Here is a 19,015-nt window from a genome sequence, read left to right as displayed (position 1 = left end):
GTGATAGCATAGCTGCACACTGCAGCAGAAAGTAAAGAAGGAAAATAGGAACCATCATTTTCTGTTGCATATTCATGCTCGTAGATATTGTGGTCTTAAAACTAAATGCTTTTTGTTTACTGGGACTAATGAAGTATAACAAAGCTGAATTCTGGCGCATAACAGCTTAATTATGTCTCAGGGGTTATCATTTTGAGTAGCTTCAGGAGTGTGTGTGTGTGTGTGCTGTCAGAAATTCACATGCTAGAACACATTCAGTGGGAGCGCTTCAAGGGACATAAACGGAAATTTTGGTGAAGCAGGTGGAGATAGTTGAGTGCAGGTGTTTTTTTTTTAGGGGGAAGAAATATAAGCCACAGTAACACACACAAAATGCACTAGGAATTTTGCTATGGTGACTCTGAAACCTCTGTCCAGGGGTTGGTTAAACTGCCTTATTCTCATAGAAAAAGCTAAGAGTCTCTGGCTGTGGTTGGCTCGGCTGTTTACATTTGCAAAGCGGGCCTAGGATTCTAATGTGGCCTCCACACAACGCACCATGTCTGGGATCTACATGTCTCCAGCACATGACAGAAGCTGCACAACCAAGATGCACACCTTTGTCGGCAGAGAATTCCACGTCAGTGGCTGCCACAGAGAAAGATCTCTCTCCTGGGTCAACATTCTTCACACTTCTGTGGGAGGAAGAACTACCAAGAGGGCTTCCAGCAGTGGCACATCCAAGTGGAATCCCAGACATGATGGTTAGGAGTCAGCATGCATGGGCAGCTCAAGCTCTCTTCCCCTGCTTGCCACATGCCCAAAGGTTGTGAGAATATGCCTTAAGTCATCTTCAGGAGAATGCTATAAATTTACCCAGTAACTTTAAAAGAAGGAAGGTAGCCAGTTTTGAACAGGAACCATATGGGAAATCCACAGGAGCTACTAAAATTTATCTACACCTCTCTTCTGGAGTCAATGTACAATAACTGTCATGAACTGGCTGGGCGAAGAAGAATGGTGGGAGGCACCCGCCAGGGAACCCCCAGAAGAAAGCTCAGAGCCAGGGGATTGGTGGGGGGACACTGAGGAGAGGTCAGAGGCAGGGAGGAGCTTCTGGATGCAACATGGTTTAGTGAGCAGGAAGAGCCTGTGACAGGGAGCAGTTCAGGCTGAAGCAGAGGAGGAGGGTCAAGGGACTGCAAAAGAATTCCAGGAGTCTTCCTCTCCTGCTGTGACAAACTCCCCTCACCCTGGTCTCTGAGAACTTGCAGAGTAATAAGAAGAGCAGAACAGAGCCAGAGGTGTGCAGGTGCAGTTCGAGATTGCTTAGGAAACATCTGGGAGAGGAGGAGACTTAGAGAGGGCAGAAAGCAGAGACCTTCAGTCCTGGCAACGGCTCCATAGGAAGTGTTGATGAGACCACTAGGCTGAGTTGTATGTTCATTTCTTTGAGTAAACAGTTAATTTCACTGACCACATAGATCTGCTTCCTTTATTGATGCCCTGCATCTGACTCCAGCCCTGACAATAGCACAAAAGAACACTGAAGCCTGGAATAAGTTACAAGCTTCTTTTCAATCCATGCTTCCTCACTTTCTGACACAGTATGCCAGTTCATTATCACAAGGCTCACCAAACGGTACCAACCCTTCTACCAACAAGATCGCTGCTATATAAACCCGACACAGAGGCTTCGAAGATTTGTGACACCTTTGGAGCAGTTAAATCAAACTTGTAAATTGCAATGATGAGCTTGAAGCCAGCGTTATGATTTCCCTGTCGCTCTTCCAGTGACATGATTGCCTCATCGCCATGATGGATTGACTGGGTCCTCTTCCCGCAATGCATTTGTATAAATCTATTCCCCCTCCCCCCCTGAGTCTTTTCTGACCCAGAAAGATTATCACAGAGCAAGCAAGGGCGAAGGAAACTCCAGCCTTTGTTAGAGATTGTCAATGTTTGCTAAAAATACTCTAGTAAGAGCCAGTGTCTCATTTCAGAGACAATAAAATGACACTTCTTCCTCAGGTATACATCCTGCCTGGTTTGAGACTTTAAACAACAGCCGAGTTAATATAGTAAGACAGAAAACACACAGCTGTGCAGGAAACCTTAAGCTACCAAGATCTAGAAAATAATTCCGTTGTGTGTTTTTTTGTTTGTTTGTTTTTAAATGGTGCTCTGGCATGAGTAGAGGGACGCGGGTGGTGCTGTGGGTTAAACCACAGAGCCTAGGACTTGCCGATCAGAAGGTCGGCGGTTCGAATCCCTGCGACGGGGTGAGCTCCCCTTGCTTGGTCCCTGCTCCTGCCAACCTAGCAGTTCAAAAGCACGCCAAAGGCAAGTAGATAAATAGGTACTGCTCCGGCGGGAAGGTAAATGGTTTTTCCGTGCGCTGCTCTGGTTCGCCAGAAGTGGCTTAGTCATGCTGGGCACATGACCCGGAAGCTGTATGCCGGCTCCCTCGGCCAGTAAAGCAAGATGAGCGCAGCAACCCCAGAGTCGGCCACGACTGGACCTAATGGTCAGGGGTCCCTTTACCTTTACTGGCATGAGCAAGTGCAGAGTCATCTTGGAGGGAGGGAGAGCCAAAGGTTTGGTCACTGTGATGCAGGTCACGCCCACATTTAAAGCACATGACTTTCCCCAAAGAAGCCTGGAAAATGTGGTTGACCTCTCACAGAGCTACAATTCTCAGCACCTTTTAAAAAACAAACTGATGCAACCTCAGCCTAACCAATCTCACAGACCCCTCTAGAGGATAAAATGCGAAGAGATAGCTCCATATATGCTGAGCTGAGCTCGTCGGAGAAAGGGTGGGATGCAAACATGACAGTTTATAAGGCCCCCAGTGGGCTACCACATGAATCTGTCTTGAGCCTTAAGATGACCATCACAGGCCTCACACTCTGGCTCATCATTAGCAAATATTCAATTGGTAAATATGAGGAACATGGATGCCTTGGTGGTGGTACCACATTTGTGGAACTTTCTCCTCAGGAAGATGTGACAAGCCGAAAGGGTATATATACATATATAGTCATCTCAGGTCCATCTTCTTGGCTCATCCCATCTCGTTGGCACAAACCAAACCACAAAAATCAAATGTACGTTAAGGAATCTTACGTGATAAAGTGGAACAGTGTTGCTCTCAGCTAAGGAGAAATTCAAGGCATCTTGCTGTCCGGATTCAAGCCGTACGTTTATAGAAGAGGTCAACATGGATGGGCTTATGGGATAGTTGGGGCTGCCACTGTTCTTGCCCTTTTTCCTTGACCTGCGACCCGTATCCCGCTTGTTGTCCTTCTGAGTCAATGGCTCTTCCTGGATCACCAATATTTTGTCATCACTCAGGTATCGCAGGAGTGAATTCTCAGAGTCTGTTATGGGGTGAAGGAGAAAAAATGAGGAATAAAAAGCTAAAGAAGGTAGCAAGCTTTGGTTCAATGCTGATGGAAACTCAAACATACTTTTGTGACCAGGAGTGGGGTGGGGATACATAAAGAGAAGCCCCAAGCAGCTTTTCTTGATGCCTTTAACGTGACATTTTCAGGGGAACCCACAAGCCACAATGGTTCGCACAACTGCATGTCATTTTTAGACCTGAATGTTTTTTTAAGATGCACAAACACACACACAAAAAGGAAATGAAACACAGCTATTCTATCAGCTCTTCCCAGTCTATTGATCCAAAGAGCCTTCCTTCCCAGAAACAAAAACAATCCTTTTAAAATTACTGTTTTTTGGCACAACAAACCACAGCTCTGTATGGCATGATAACTACAAAATGCACATTCCTTTTGTCCTTTCCCCTGGGGAAATAAACAGAGGCATTGTCTCTTTGTTCTTGCATTTATTGCACGGGTCCTCCGAAACCATGTCCAAAAAGTCTACAAAATTGAATCACTGTCATAGTTTGAACTGAAGTGAAATTCTGAGGTCAATTTAGAGTAGGATAATCTGTGGCCCTCCAGATGTTGCCAACAGCGGGCCCCATCAGTTCCCAGCCAGCATGGTCAATGATCAGGGATGATGGCAGTTCTAGTCCAACAATGTCTGGTGTGTCACAGGTTTCCCAACCCTGATTTAGAGGCTCTTGCTTGGGTGAAATGTCTGAGGACTTTTGAAGGAAGCAAATGAGCTAGATTAGCAAAGGTCATATGTATAAACCCGTAACCATGTGCATACCCCTAAACTGTCCCAGAAAAACCAGGACATCCCATTTTTTCTGTAAGAGCACAGTGGCCATTCTGGGCACTGCGATCTCGTACAATTTTGCACTGCAATCTTGCCCCTATAAATCTTGCACTTTTTCAGAGCCGTGATCTCTTGCAGGTCATGTGACTCACAAGGGAGTGTGGCCCTGGAAGATGGCAACCCAGCTTTTCGTTGTGACATGTTAGAGGGTATGCATGTGTGCTTATGTGTGTATACACAAACCCCAGAATAATGTTTTTTGTAGTTGTAACAGTATTTCCTGCTCTTTACCAGCATGGCCCATGGTGGGTTTCAGCACTGTAACATTCAGAATCAAGAACGGTTTAAACAAATAACAGTCACAGCAATAGGTTGGGTCCTGCAAATCCATTTCAAGTCCTTGCACTTGTGCATACACTCACCTCGGCTACCCCTCTTGAACATATTTGGCTCTTTTGATTCTCCTATCCAGCTGTATTCTGTAGGCATAGAAACTGGCCTCAGATCACCTGGGGGGAAAGTGCAAAGGGAAGCCAATCAACATTCTGGAATTCATTAAAAGAAGAATTAGTTAGCATTAGAAAGGCACTGTGCATGTGGAGTTGGCAGGAAAATCTTAGCAATTTGACGCAGTTGACGGTACCTGGTTCTAGTCTCTGGAATGTAATGGAACTGTAAAATAGCAGTTACAGATAGGTAGCCGTGTTGGTCTGCCATAGTCAAAACAAAATAAAAAAATTTCTTCCAGTAGCACCTTAAAGACCAACTGGAAGGAATTTTTTTATTTTGTAAAATAGCAAGTAGCCAGTGGTTCGCCTGTTCACTCCCCTATTCAGAAGGCAAGGCCTGCAGGGAAAAATAAGTTCTCGCTTCCTCTGTAGGAGAAATATGGTGAACCTGTGGCCTTCCAAGTGGTGTTGCACTCCATCTCCCATCAGCCCCAGTCAGCACAGCCAGTGTTCAGAAATAGCAGCAGTGGTAGTTCAACAACAACTGGAGGGCCTCAGGTTCTCTATTCTTGCTTTAGAATGAGAATATGGCCCAGTCTTCAATATCATTTAAAGCAGTATTGCACTACTTTAAAACAGGATGTTTTAACAGTCAATCCTTCTCAAGGAACTCTGGGAATTGGAGCGTCCTGAAGGGAACATGGGTGTCTCCTAACAAGTCTTGGTACCCTTAACTAACTACAGCTCCCCGGATTCTTGGGGAGGGCATGACTGTTTAAAGGGGTATATTCTATATTATCTCTGTTTTGCTTGTTCCTGCGTTCCTTAAAAGCAACATGTAGAGAAAAATAGTGCTTGTCAGGGGTGATAGAAGCTGACTTTAGGCTGAACCTCAATCCAGTTTCACTCACGTCATGTGTTATTCTTTTAATTTTTGAACTAAAATCCCCCGGTGGTGGTGGTGGTGGTGGTTGTTGTTACTATTACTATTATTATTTGTCCTCGTTTAATTTCAAGAAGAAAGCCCAAGGCAGTTCACAGAAAAATAAAAACCAATGGCAAAAAAATAATGATAAAACAAATTATCAAAATACAGTAACCTGCAATTAAAATGCATAGTAAAATAACCACATTAAAACACCCATAGTTAAAATAAGTAATAAATAACCACAACAGTTAAAACAGCAATCAAAGCAGGGTATTCAATCAAGGAGATTGGAGAAATGTTCATCTGAACAGGTGTGTCTTCAATAAATGATGGAATGCCAATATCCAGTGGGGACTCCTGTATTTAATCAAGTGGAGCATTCCACAATTTTGGTGGTAATGGTGAAAAATCCCACCCTTGTGTTACCATGAGTTGATAACCATCAAGCTCTGTTGCAAAACTAACCAAGTTCCATTTGTCAAACTTAATGCTGTTACTGGGCAGCGGAGGGATAGACAGTCTTTTGGGTAACCTGGTCCAGAGTTATTGAGAACTCTGTAAGTAAGCGACAGGATATCGTTCAGCCTCCAGATCAGCTGCAACGGAAGCCTCACATTACAATAGTCTAACAATGAGGTCACCAACGCACGTTTCACAGTGGCCAATTATACTTGTCCTATTCTGTCCTATGCCTAACCACTGGGTTAAGAAACAGGCGAACCTGTCTCTGAAGAATCATGGACTCTCCTCCATTGTGATGCTGAATGCTGTAGAATGATCTCCAAGACTATATCTAAGTTGATTTGAAACATAGATCTAAAACCGATGTTTTATTCATACAAATCTTTCAAGTGTGCCCTGTCATCACACTGGCTGTGTATTTCAACACTTTTAATTCTCAACCGAGAAAGCAAAGGGAAGCTGGAGAAGTGGCAGCATTAAGGGAGAAGCAGTTCTGTAAAACTGGCTATGTGGGATCATATTTCTGACATTGTCAGTGCACATTATCATCAACACATAAAAACCACCCTCCAGTTCATGAGTCAACTCTCATCTGAAACACACAGTCGACTTTTATACACACACACACACACACACACACACACACCACCTTAGCAAATGTCAGTCTGGCTCTGGTTTTGTGGCTTGTTCGCTTGAGACATTCGGGTTATTTTCTGAAACATTAGACATTGACCAATCTTCTAGCTCCCAAAATAAACCCAGAGCTGGAGAAAAAAAAAAATACTGAACAAAATCAAGAATTTCTTTTCTCTTTTCTTCCACTCCAATAGCTCATTTCCTCAATTTTGTGCTCTCTCTCTCTCTCTGTGTGTATAAGGAGAAAGCAACACACACATACACACCAACAAAGATTCAATGCGCAGCTACGCAGATGGATAAATGAAGCTTGCTGTTTACTGATTTGTGACACATATTCACCGATTCTTCCGCCTGCTAAATGAGATGCCATTAATTCAGAATGTCATTACATGCTTTGAAGAGGCCAGGTTGCACCCCACTCCCCGATTACAATCTTGCAGAATATGATGAAAGCAATTAGGTTTTTATTTATCTTGTTGCCTTATTACTATGAACTTTGCAATAATCAGTTATATATTAGAACAGAGAGGCGGCGGCAGCCGGGGGGGGGGGGAGAGATGGGGGAAGCACAAGACTCAGAAGCATACCATCTGCACTCCAGAATCTTCATATCACTAAATGTACAATGTGGTTTGTGTACTTGGAGCTAGACGATAGCTCAATAGTTGAATGCAGAAGGTCTTAGCTTCAGCCTTCAGCATCTTCAAGGGCCAGGGAAAGACTCCTGGTCGAAACCCTGGCAATCCCACTGCCAATCTGTGCAGACCATACTCAATGGACCAATGCTCTGACTCAATATAGGACAGCTTTTTATGGTCCTACCTACCTGCATATAGCTGTGCTTCATTCGTTCCAAAAGATCAACATATCAGCTTTCCCTTTTCAAATATCAAACCCTGTTTCCCTGCAAGCATTTTTAAGAGAAATGTACCATATATGTTAAAAATCCCCATTATTTTAGCAGATAATCTTTGTTCCTGAACTGTGGCATCACATGCCCAGAACTATTGTTTACAAGGCACACGCAAAATTTTCACAAGAGTAGAATTTTCAGAATTGTTATTTGATGTGTTCAACCTGGTGATAGTGACAGATGAGTGCTCCCTGGCTCGTAATAGATTCAGGTTTTCTGAGCTTTCTAAGAGGAGTCTAAGGAAAAGTTTGAGTCATTCTAAATAGGTTTTTTTTCCTCAGAACCCTAAAACACAAAGCAAATATGGGGACTTCAACCAAATTTCCTTGCTACTTGAGCAAACCTATCTTGTAGGTGAGGAGAAAACCTATGCTCAAGAGCAGGACTGGGAAACTCTGGCCCATGTGCTAAATGTGGCCCCTGGTCTTCTCTTTCTGGCCCTTGGGACTCTCCCAAAGCCAAGCCTCCTTCTCAGGCCACACCCCTCACTGGTCTTACTTCACATTATCCAGTTCTTTTGCCTGATGTGAATGTATCCTTGAACTGTAATGATGCCTCTTGCTTGGATGGAGAAATGCAAGTGTAGAAACTTCTTGTTGTGCATGGCTGGACCATAGCCTACTAGAATCACATCTGCTGCCCCACCCACATCCACTAAGCCCACCCTATCACTGGTTCCCCACACCCCTTTGCAAAGGTAACTTTGCTTGAGAGAAGGACGAGAAGTGCTGGAGAGATCTACCAGCAACTATTAGCCACAAATAGCTAAATAGGACTTCCAGGTTCAAAAGCAGTATGTCATGGAATACTAACTGTCAGCAGTGACACACCAGGGAAGAGGGCTGTTGCCTTACTGGGGAAGTGCCATAGCTCAGTTTTGCATGCAGATGGTCCCAGGTTCAACCCCTGGCATCTCCAGGTAGGGCTGTGAGAGATGCTGCCAGTCAGTGTAGACAGTACTGAGCTAGATGAACCAGAGGTCTGACGCAACATCAGACAACTTCTTATGTTCCTGCCTGCTTATGTTCTTGCTAGAAGAACATGAGAGACAGGAATGGATCAGTTTATTTATGGTCGATCCACATTTTGCCCGTGTTTACATCCCAATCAACGGATTAGTTCTAGAGGTGCACATCAGGTCAGTTTGCACTGGGGTGCATAGAAACTGAAGTGACCAGCCATCCCTAGGAAGAAGTAGGATGATATACAGGATGGACTTTTGACTCTTTGGAGTGCACTTATGAAGATGGATGCATAAATCAACTGAAAGAGAGAGACTAGGGTTGATGTCCAATGTAAATCATACTCTCTGAAATCAATGGACATAACCTGTTCATTCATTCCATTGGGTCTATTCTGAGCTGAGCTTAGTTGGACACAACCCCAGCCATGCACCTGCTCACCAGCAACTTTCTCCACTAGCTCTAGCACTAATGCAATTTGTCTATACCTGAAATAGCCTCCCACTTGATCTAAACTTTTGCTAGCACTTTTGTTACTGAATTAAAAAATCAAGTTGGGAGGATCGGATCATGGATGTGCCAAAATAAACAAATGAAATAGAAATATCAGTTCAGAGAATGACATCATCTGCAATAGGCTGTTTCCTACAAAGCAATATTTCATCAATTACATACTTCCTTTTCCTTTCTTCTCCAACCACCTTTGCTTTGTTATTGTCTCAAGTTACCCCATCTGCATCCCAGGAGACTGCAGGTTGTTTACAGCAACCTCTCTCTCTCTCAATCACTCTCTCTCCTGCTCTGAGCTACCTGTCTGCAAAGCACCTTTGTGTGGCACAGTATATTAGAATGACAGGAGAGAAACTCTTAATTTGGCAGAACATAAAACACAGCTCTGCACCTTTTCCCCTTGTGGGCATAGGTCACCCATGTTCCCATAGCCCAACAGCTATGCCTAAAGTGTTCAAGATGGGCGTAAAAACACTCAGGGTCAAGGGTTAAAATTAGGACTGAACAAATAGACAATTTGTTTGCAGCTTTGAGGTGAATCCATCTCATTTCAGGGATGTAGCAAATTTCAAAAATGGGGCTGTAAAGCTCACCTTTGTTCTTCTAGGCTCTTCCTAGGATTATGGCTGCTTTGTTTATTTCCTCAAAATACCTCCAATGATGCTACAGCTTGACATTGTTTCACTCTGAGTGGCATTCTGGGGCAAAAAATATGGTAGCTTTTGTAAATTTTGCCCCCAACCCTGAAATCTGAAAATGGGGAGTCAGTTTCTCTGCTCCAAAATTTGGGCTAAATCTGTTGGTATTTTTATTTTTATTTTATTATTATAATTATAATTATTATTATTATTATTATTATTAGGGAAAGGGTCCTACTACTGCTAATTATAATTATATCCCACCTTTCCTTCAAGGACTCCAGGGAGACATATATGGTACTCCCTTTCTCCATTTTATCCTCACACCAACCGTCTGGTGAGGCTGAGATATAATAACTGCATCAAGGACATGAAGTGAGCTTCTTGGTTGAGTAGGGATTTGAACCCTGGTTTCCAACAACCTAGTCCCTCATTCTAACCATTACACCACACTGGTTCCCACTTGAGAAGTTATGGACCCAGAACTGGGGAAACCCAGCCAGATGGACAGGGAAGGAGGAGGAGGAAGTGAGAGCTGGACCATAAAGAAGGCTGATCGCCGAAGAATTGATGCTTTTGAATTACGGTGCTGGAGGAGACTCTTGAGAGTCCCATGGACTGCAAGAAGATCAAACCTATCCATTCCGAAGGAAATCAGCCCTGAGTGCTCACTGGAAGGACAGATCGTGAAGCTGAGGCTCCAATACTTTGGCCACCTCATGAGAAGAGAAGACTCCCTGGAAAAGACCCTGATGTTGGGAAAGATGGGGGGCACAAGGAGAAGGGGCCGACAGAGGACGAGTTGGTTGGACGGTGTTCTCGAAGCTACCAGCATGAGTTTGACCAAACTGCGGGAGGCAGTGGAAGACAGAAGTGCCTGGTGTGTTCTGGTCCATGGGGTCACGAAGAGTTGTACATGACTAAATGACTAAACAACAACAAAATTGTTCAAAATGAGAATTGCTCCATCTGAGAGAGATTTTCTGTAGGCAATGGCTTTTCCACCTGCCTTGCCCAACCCTCCAGCCCTCTTTGGGAGCCTGTTCCAGACCATGACTTTGAGAACAGCAGAAGCAGCTGGGGAGAGAGGAGTTCAGGGATATTTTTGAAAATTAATTTTATAAGTTGTGTGTCCTTGTTTCTTAATTTGATCCTTGTACTTGGTTTTGTATGCTTTGTGGTATTTTATGCATTGTGATTGTAGATTAGTAATTCTTTATTGTAATTGATAAGTGTAAACTGTTTAATTATTATTTGCTGATGTTTAATTTTACTGTTTACTATTGGATTCTAACAGATTATTGAATATTGCTTTATTTGATATTAGTTGTTTATTTTAAACTTATTGTGACTTTTATATTGGATCAGATTGTTACTATTAATGTTTTATTATTATTATTATTAGTGTTGGAAGCCATCATTATTATTATTATTAGTGTTGGGCAACCCAGCCAAATGTGGGTTTCAAATGCCATAAATGCCCACATTTCAAATGCCATAAATTGTTTAATTAGCCAATGGCCTGAGAGAAGATGAATGTTTTTGCCTGGTGCTTAAAGTTGTGGAAGCTCAAGCAATGACTGCATGTTGTTTACCAAAAGTTTTCAGGCATGCAGGTATCTATGAAACATTATTAAAATGATGTGGTTGGGCTGCAGCACAAACACGTTGCATTAATGTTATAGGTGAAATGACCCCGCAATTTTTAAGAAAGCAGCTTTCATCTGCTAATATATTTTCCTTCAAAGAGATGCCGCAGACCAAATGTGAAGATCAGAAGAAAATCCAAACGCTACTGGAACCCAGCTCTAGTATAATGTAGCTGGTGTCTTAGCTAGAAGTCATTGTTCACTCAGACTTTATGAAAGCAAGCCAAATCCACCTTATTGGCTCACTTTTTTTTTTTTTAAGGCAAAGCCATTCCATCTTTGCTTTGATCCTACTATTAAGGCAAAATGCCAACGAGATTTTTGTGGCTCAGGGAAAAAGCAGAGAATGAAGATGGTAGTTGTATTAAGTCCTACTTAAGTTCTGCTCTCCAGTGTCAATCGAATAACACACCTCAGCCAAGTGCTGATTTGTACGCAATAAGGAGAGAAAATCACCCACATGTAATAAAACTCCTTTAAGGATTCATATCTCCCTCCAGTTAGGGTTCCCAGCAGCCAAACTCTTAATTCCTTATCTTTTACACCTCCTCAACTGTTCCAAACCCAGCTCTGTGCTTCAAGGGCTCCTCCTAAGTTGTGGCCGTGACCCTGGAATGCAGCAGCAACCAGAGCATTGGATCTGCAAGCACTGCCCCCAAATGTTTTGTATATTGTATTGCATTGTTTTTGTATGTTTGCATTGTTGTACGTTATTTTCAGCAATAAACACATTTCTAAGTTTTCCCCTAACATATGCAGTTTTATGTACATTTTTTGCTTGGAGAATTGCATGACAAAATTAGGAAAAAGTGCGACTGCATTTTGATCTGCATATTGTTTTGGGAAGAGCAAATTAGGTAGGTTCTCATTAAAATGCGAACTGAATCGAATTTATCCCTAATACCTAAGTATGTGATAACTTCTATGTGTTTCCACATCTGCACAAAACCTCCTCCTTTCCATCTTAAGAAAGGCAGGAGCTTTTCATGCTGTCAGCGATATCCTTCCTCTCAACAATCCTCTTTCTGTTTTGTTTTTTGTTTCATTAAGCTTTCAGCCTTCAGAAGCATTCTGGATAATTCAACAGCTTGGTCACCGCTTTTTGATGTAGTTAGTCAGTCCTAAGAAAAGTATTGCACTTGCTGTTGTTACTATTATCTAAAGGAGCAACTTGGTTCTCAATGGGTAGCTATGAGAATGCATTGCAGCTAAGGATGGAGCAGAAAATCAATTCAGGTTGCATATAAAGGGGGGCCAAGTTCATCTGCACTTTCAGAAAGAATGTGTGAACTGAAGCACAACCATCTTTCAAGATTCACAATGAATGTGAACAAAAATGCACATATTAGTGAAAATAAGATACAAAAATTCACATCAGTAGGCAAAACTGAATACAAAATGTGCATATTAGGATACATTTGCACAAAAATTCTGATGCATTTTCATGAGGACTTTTTAATATCTTCTTTAAAATCACAAACTGATGTGGAAATGTGAAGAGCTGAACTTAAGATTGGAAAAATGAGTAACAGAACTGAGGAACTGACAGATTCCCCATCCCTTGTTTTGCTAACCAACATGAGATTTTGTGTCACTTTGAAAAGTATTACATTTGTTGTGACTTAAACTGATGTCATGGCCTCTTCCCCTCCACCCCCAAGAGCTTATAAATCAATCAATCTGTTCATCTTTAGGGTTGCATAGTACTCCACACAGTTCCTCTGTGTTTTGCAGAAGCTTTGAAGGAGCCATGGAAAGATATGTTTGCACGCTAAAAGGAATATAGAAAGCATAAGTCGATAGTCCACAAGATTTTTATGAATGCATCCATCTCACTAAAATGTATCAAATGCATCAAATCACAAAACTCAGCCTTCACACTTTCCTTATGATGCCTATGGAGCTATCTATTTAATGTGTTAGAAAAAGACCAGGGAGATTGCCGGGGGGCAAGGGGAAGCCTTAAAACAGCTACTAGAATCCGTGCTATAAATTCTAGAAATGACTGTCATGTCTAATCCTTTTGGGAGCAACCAACACTTTGGAAATTCTCATTTCAAAGGATGCAGAGAAAAGACAGTTCAAATTTCAAAGAACTGTTTTTCAAAAGTAAGAAAGAAGAAGCTATTCTACACTATGTGACAGATATCCACTGCAATCTCTGCATCCAGCTTCCTGGCTAATATGTCTTCTTTCTCAGCAGAACCTCTCATGGTGTTGCTTTAGAGGACTTTCATTTCCTTTGCACCTGACTTTTAAAACCCAACTTTGGACATGACCTAGTTACAAGTCCTTTTAAACATCTGCCAAAGGAGAAACCACAGATGTTCTACTCAGGGGCATAGAGACATATTTCTGTTTCCTTGTCTTCTTTTTTACTTATTCATCATATTTCAAGCCTGTTGTTCCTGCATGGAGCTCAGGGGAAATGTATGTAAGATTTCCCCTCACTGATACCCTTATGGAGGTAGGCTAGGCTGAGCGAGAGCAACTAGCCCAGGTTCATCCAATATGCTTTACAGCAGAATAGGGATTTTATCCTGGTTGTCCCCATTCCAATATCAACACACTGTACCCTATGCCATGCTGACTAATTGGGAGACTTGATGTTATACAGCAGTCTTCTCCAACATGGTATACTCCAGATGTTTTGGACTACAGTGTCCACCATCCCTGACCATTGGCAATGCTGATGGGAGTTGTAGTCCAACAACATCTGGTGACTGGTAATTCTAAACTAGATGGTGTGACTCAGTATAATGCAGACTTATGACAGTGCCTTACATTAACTCTGACCATTGGTCCATCTGTTTCAGTATCGTTTACTACACCCATTGGCAGCTGCTGTCCAGGATTTCAGACCGCAGCTTTTTTCCACTTCTACGTGGAGATACCAAAATTGAATCTAGGACCTTTTTCATGCAAAGCCATGTGGTCAGACAGTGAGCTGCGGACTTGAGCTCAAACTTATTTGATCCCAGCTGAAGTCAGACAGATGCCATTGGGAAACTGATATGCAAGACATGATAGAGATGCCCATTGCCTTTTTACCTCTCAGCAGTATGCTGCATTTAAACACTGAGGCTGCATTCAGCTATCATACCTGACAGGCATTGATAGATCTGCCCCCCTTGAGTTTGAGCTACTTAAACGAATCATTGCAAGGGAGGCACTACAGCACTGGAACAGAAACTGTTCTGTGCACTGTACAAGTTCCAACAGGTCACCTGGTGCGTCAACAAGACATCCATCTCTCAGAATCCGATTTATTGTCATTTCTTTCGACAGCCATGCAAAAAGTAAAGACCGGGAGCAAAAGCTAATGAGTTTCCAGGCCAGCACTTCTTGGCAATCGATTACCAATCAGCTTCAGAACCTGTCCAAGTGAAACAGGGAGAGCAAACCTCTTTGCAATCATATAAGCAATGTTTATTAATGCTTGCACAAGTTGGACACCTGTGTCTGAAAAGGAAACAATGGCTATCCTCTCCCATTCCTCATCCTCTTCTCAAATGGAAGAGATTCCCACAACTGGAATAATGATATTAGTGAAACATCTAAGGGCTCATCACTCGCGCAAAGCTATTGGAGAGCCTAGGATGGTGCCTTATACCAGGCCAGGTTATTTGGCCACCTATTTGGCCATTATCAGTGGTGGCCAGTGACCACTGAGCAGGGAGTTGAACCATGGGTAGCACCAGAGCCAGGGCCAGAGCCAGGCAAAGCTGACTCATTCTAGATTTGCCCCTATCCTTCTCCTTGCTGAGTTTTGAAAGGCTGCACTGCAACCGAGGAGGAGGAGGAAGGTGACAGGCAGTGCCATCCTCTGGACTGGACTGGTTGTAGGGGCTGGCTGAGGACAGACTGTGGTTGGTGGGGCAGTGACCCATTTGCCCTAATGGACAAACCTTCTCTGGGCAGTACTGCCCAGTAATCAGCTGTCATGGCTGTGTGCTGAAACCCAGATTTGGGGTGTGGGTCACCCTTAGGAAAAACCACCATTTTCCATCATGGCCATTCAGAATAAGGCCACAGTTTCCCAGCTGAACTTAGGCTGTGGAGTGGCCTACCATTGTATGAAATAACAACAAGAAAACAAAAGGAAAGTGTACCATGTGTGGGTGTCTTTTCTCTTCGTCGCACCCCCGTCGCTCTCCCTCTTTCATATTCAGAGCTTACTGGGTGGCCCTCGCCTTCGATTAACGTATAATACTTCCCGCTTTCGTGCTCCAAAAAGTAGCTGGGAGACTCAGAACCCTTCATCCCAGACTTTCCACCGCCATACTTGCTGACATCATCACAAGAAACCATTCCAAGATCATCTCTGTAAGGGAAGAAATGAGCAAAACAGCAAATCGGTAATGAAAAGCTGCAGAGAGATAACCTATGCTTTCCCATCCAGTACAAAGAATAAGCATGCCATATATTGCTGCACTATTATTATAGATCGTATCCTGCTCTGCCCCAGAAAGCACATGTGGGGTTCTCATTGGTCTCCTATTTAGTGCTAAAATAGTCAACAAAGAGAGGTGCAAAGTCAATGACTGGTGCTTGAAAATACAAGCCTGGTGTGGTGACAGATCATTTCTACTTGGGGGAAGCAATGGCTTGCCTTTGAGACATCCAGTGGTGGAGAGGCAGTCCTGTGGGTTAGCTGCTCTAGGCTGCGGTTGGCTTGATGCTGTATTTTGGATTTTGCTTTAGAAATGGGGGGGTAGGATTGAGAGGGCAAGGGCAGTGCTTGCAGATCCCTGAAAGCATTGGAAGTATATTTATTTATTCATTAACTTTGGATTTCTGTGCAGATTTTTAGGAGTCGAGCTCCACATTAGGTGAAAGACTCCTGCATTACAGGGGGTTAGATTCAATGATCCTTGCGGTCCCTTCCAACTCTGCAATTCTATGATTCTATGAAATAGCAACAGGTTTCCAGGTTTCCATGCAGGAACATTCCCCAGCACTGCCTGGACACACCAGAGATTGAACCTAGGATGTTCACTGCTAAAGCATCTGCTCTGCATACCAAGCTACAGCCCTTCCCTCATTTTAAGCGTTTCCCCTTTTAAATTTGCATGTACACAGGATGGTCCTGGTCTAACACTCAAACCATTAAGCCACACTATCCCTTCACATGATAGCAAACCTTCTCTGTCCTAAGACAGATTGGATGATACACTTACCTGTTCTCTCCTTACATGTTTCAGGGAATGGGAAGGCCCCTTCACTCGCCTACCATCAAGCACACTGTCTTATGGCCAGTGCCAGTAGACTCGTACATTTGGATTCACATGAGTGCAAAACCTGTGGCTCTCCAGATATTGCCAGCTCCTATCAACCCCAACCACTGCTCATGCTGGCTGGGAGGCATGGGAGCAACTACATCTGGAGGAACGCACTCCCTGAAATTGGGCAGATATGCATGCATCCATATCGTGGGGTCGAATTGCAGATTCCATCTGGGATATTGATTGTGTGGTCTGGACATATGCCCACTGATTTTAAACATGCATGCCTTAGTTATGCCCACACTTGAATGTTCAGTGGCATCAGAGACAGGACAGGAGCGCAGGGTTTTCTCATTCTCTACCATGCACAGGAGAGTGACAGGGTAAGAGTATTCTCTGCTCCAATGCACTAATTGCTGTGACCTTTTTTTTTTTGCATTTGAATTAATGGCTCTACGTGTGCGCACGAGTGCACTTGCAAGGGAGAAAGCCTGATAGAAAGAGAGACTCTTTCTGTTCTCTAGCCTGAAATTATGGCTATGCAAAGCCAGGATTATTGTCAAAGGGCAAGGGATACCTGGGGCCATAGAGTCCTGACATAGGGGAGAGGATGAAAACATCTTGGAGAGTCGAGCTGTCCATTTTTGAGCCCATGCCCATCGTGCTGGTTGGTGTTGTGCAACTGCTAGTTGGGCTGGTAGGAATAACAGGCTGGAGAGAGAGAAGGAGAGAGCACACAATGAATACTCTAGCCAGTTTTACCCTTTCTTCTTCATTTTTGCCAATGCAACAAAACTGGAATATTCACTGCCCCAGCAGGCACCAGCAACTTATTGGAATCTCTCTCCTAAATTGGCTGCAACAAGAATTTCTCCCCAAAAGAGATATTCGCAGAAATTACTCTATTTAGTAGAAGCATTGGAAGCTCCAAGAAGATGGCACAATAGCAAAGGCCACTCTTTCTCTTTCCACCCCACCACAATAATAATCTCCCATGCTTTTTAATTTTTTAAAAAAATAACACCTGGTAACATGGATAACGTTCAAGATTCCATCCAGGCCATCTCCCATTATGGAATCTCAAGGAGCAAATCAAATCAAACAACGACTTACCTATTGCATTTTGACCCTGAGCACAGATGCCCCTGCACCAGTGCTTTACCTTGCCCCCTGATGGCAGACTCCAGTGAAGAGTACCAACACCTTTTGCAGTGGCCAGGGGGCTTCAACTAACCAAAGAAGTTATGGAAAAGCAGTGGGGATTTAACAGGATAAAACGTAATAGACCCAACGTGCCCTGAAGTGTGTCATGGCACCTATAAAACGTGACCTTTAAAATGTTTAAAAATATTATTTTTATTATGTGTTTTTATACTTTTATTATCAACTTTTTAATTAAAACCTCATCAAAAAAACAAAAGGGGGAGTGGGGAGGTGTAGGTGTAGGAGAAGCATTTTATAGTTTATCATGACATGCCCTATCTCCCCCTTATTTTTTCCCCCTTTAATCTCCCCCTTTTAATTTTTTTTTTTTGCATATGCTGTTCCATATTTCTCCCTTCCCCAAGATTCATTCATGTATAATGTGCTGATTTCTCTTTGATGTCATTACATTCGTATCTCACATAAGCTGTTATGTGTTCACTTGCTTTCTGCTGCTGCCTTCAAAATAAATATTTTATTTCTTAAGAAACAGATTTTATTGGAATTTAGAAAAAAGGTTTACAGAAATTAATACCAAGTATATTTTTTTGTCAAAAGTAAAACACTAATCTAGATAAAAGCACAAAACACAAAAAGGGGGGGGAAAGGAAAAGAGAGAAAAGAGGAGAAAGTCAGAGGAAGAGAGGAAGAAGAGAGGAAATAATGAGAGGAAAAGAAGGAAGGAAGGAAGGAAGGAAGGAAGGAAGGAAGGAAGGAAGGAAGGAAAAGAAATTCCTTTTATACGTACAAAATAAATATTTTCTAATGTTTTTAGCCTCTTGAGTTCTGTTTGGTTACCACCCTTTTGCCTGTTAGATCAACTTAAATACATCATTTTTAGGTCAGAATAAAATCCAAAGCATTTCAGAAGAGGTATATGTTTTGCCATTGCAATTAAAAATGCACATGACTCAGAACGTCCAGGCTAATTATAAGTAGAGCACAAGTTTGAGATCAGTTCATAATTAGCTAGCTTTCATTTCTCCTTTTCACCTTATGGCTTAAACAGGGATGAGAAAAACTGCAACTGTCAGCCTTCTTAAGGGAACAGCAATATTTTTGTGTGGGGAGCCCTGAGAAAATTAATTTCCCAAGGCAGGTCACAAGTTCTTACTTGGCTGTGTGTCACTATCCAGTTTTCCCACTACCCATCCAGTTTCCTCCCATGAGGAAAAGGAAGGGGTATTGTTAAGGGTTGTTCCAGGGACCACAAGCCCTGAGACTTTTGTGATGGGCCCCAGACCTGCTGCCCATTTCC

General features: G+C 42.8%; 1 protein-coding gene across 3 annotated transcripts in view; it reads right to left on the bottom strand.

The window, feature by feature from the left end:
* Window positions 1–19,015, bottom strand: part of LOC307207623 (connector enhancer of kinase suppressor of ras 2-like) — a 331,548-nt gene that overhangs the window by 102,320 nt on the left and 210,213 nt on the right. For all 3 annotated transcript variants that reach the window (XM_079961622.1, XM_079961621.1, XM_079961620.1), the window contains exons 10-13: window positions 17,132–17,265; window positions 15,442–15,653; window positions 4,602–4,688; window positions 3,109–3,362 (exon numbers count right to left, since the gene is read on the bottom strand). In XM_079961622.1, coding sequence (XP_079817748.1) covers window positions 3,109–3,362; window positions 4,602–4,688; window positions 15,442–15,653; window positions 17,132–17,265 — 687 coding nt within the window. The remainder of the gene's footprint in view (window positions 1–3,108; window positions 3,363–4,601; window positions 4,689–15,441; window positions 15,654–17,131; window positions 17,266–19,015) is intronic.

The sequence above is a fragment of the Podarcis cretensis genome (assembly GCF_951804945.1).
Source record: "Podarcis cretensis genome assembly, chromosome: Z".
NCBI lineage: Eukaryota > Metazoa > Chordata > Lepidosauria > Squamata > Lacertidae > Podarcis > Podarcis cretensis.
The sequence above is the reverse complement of the archived record's forward strand: the minus strand, read 5'-3'. Positions and strand labels throughout refer to the sequence as shown.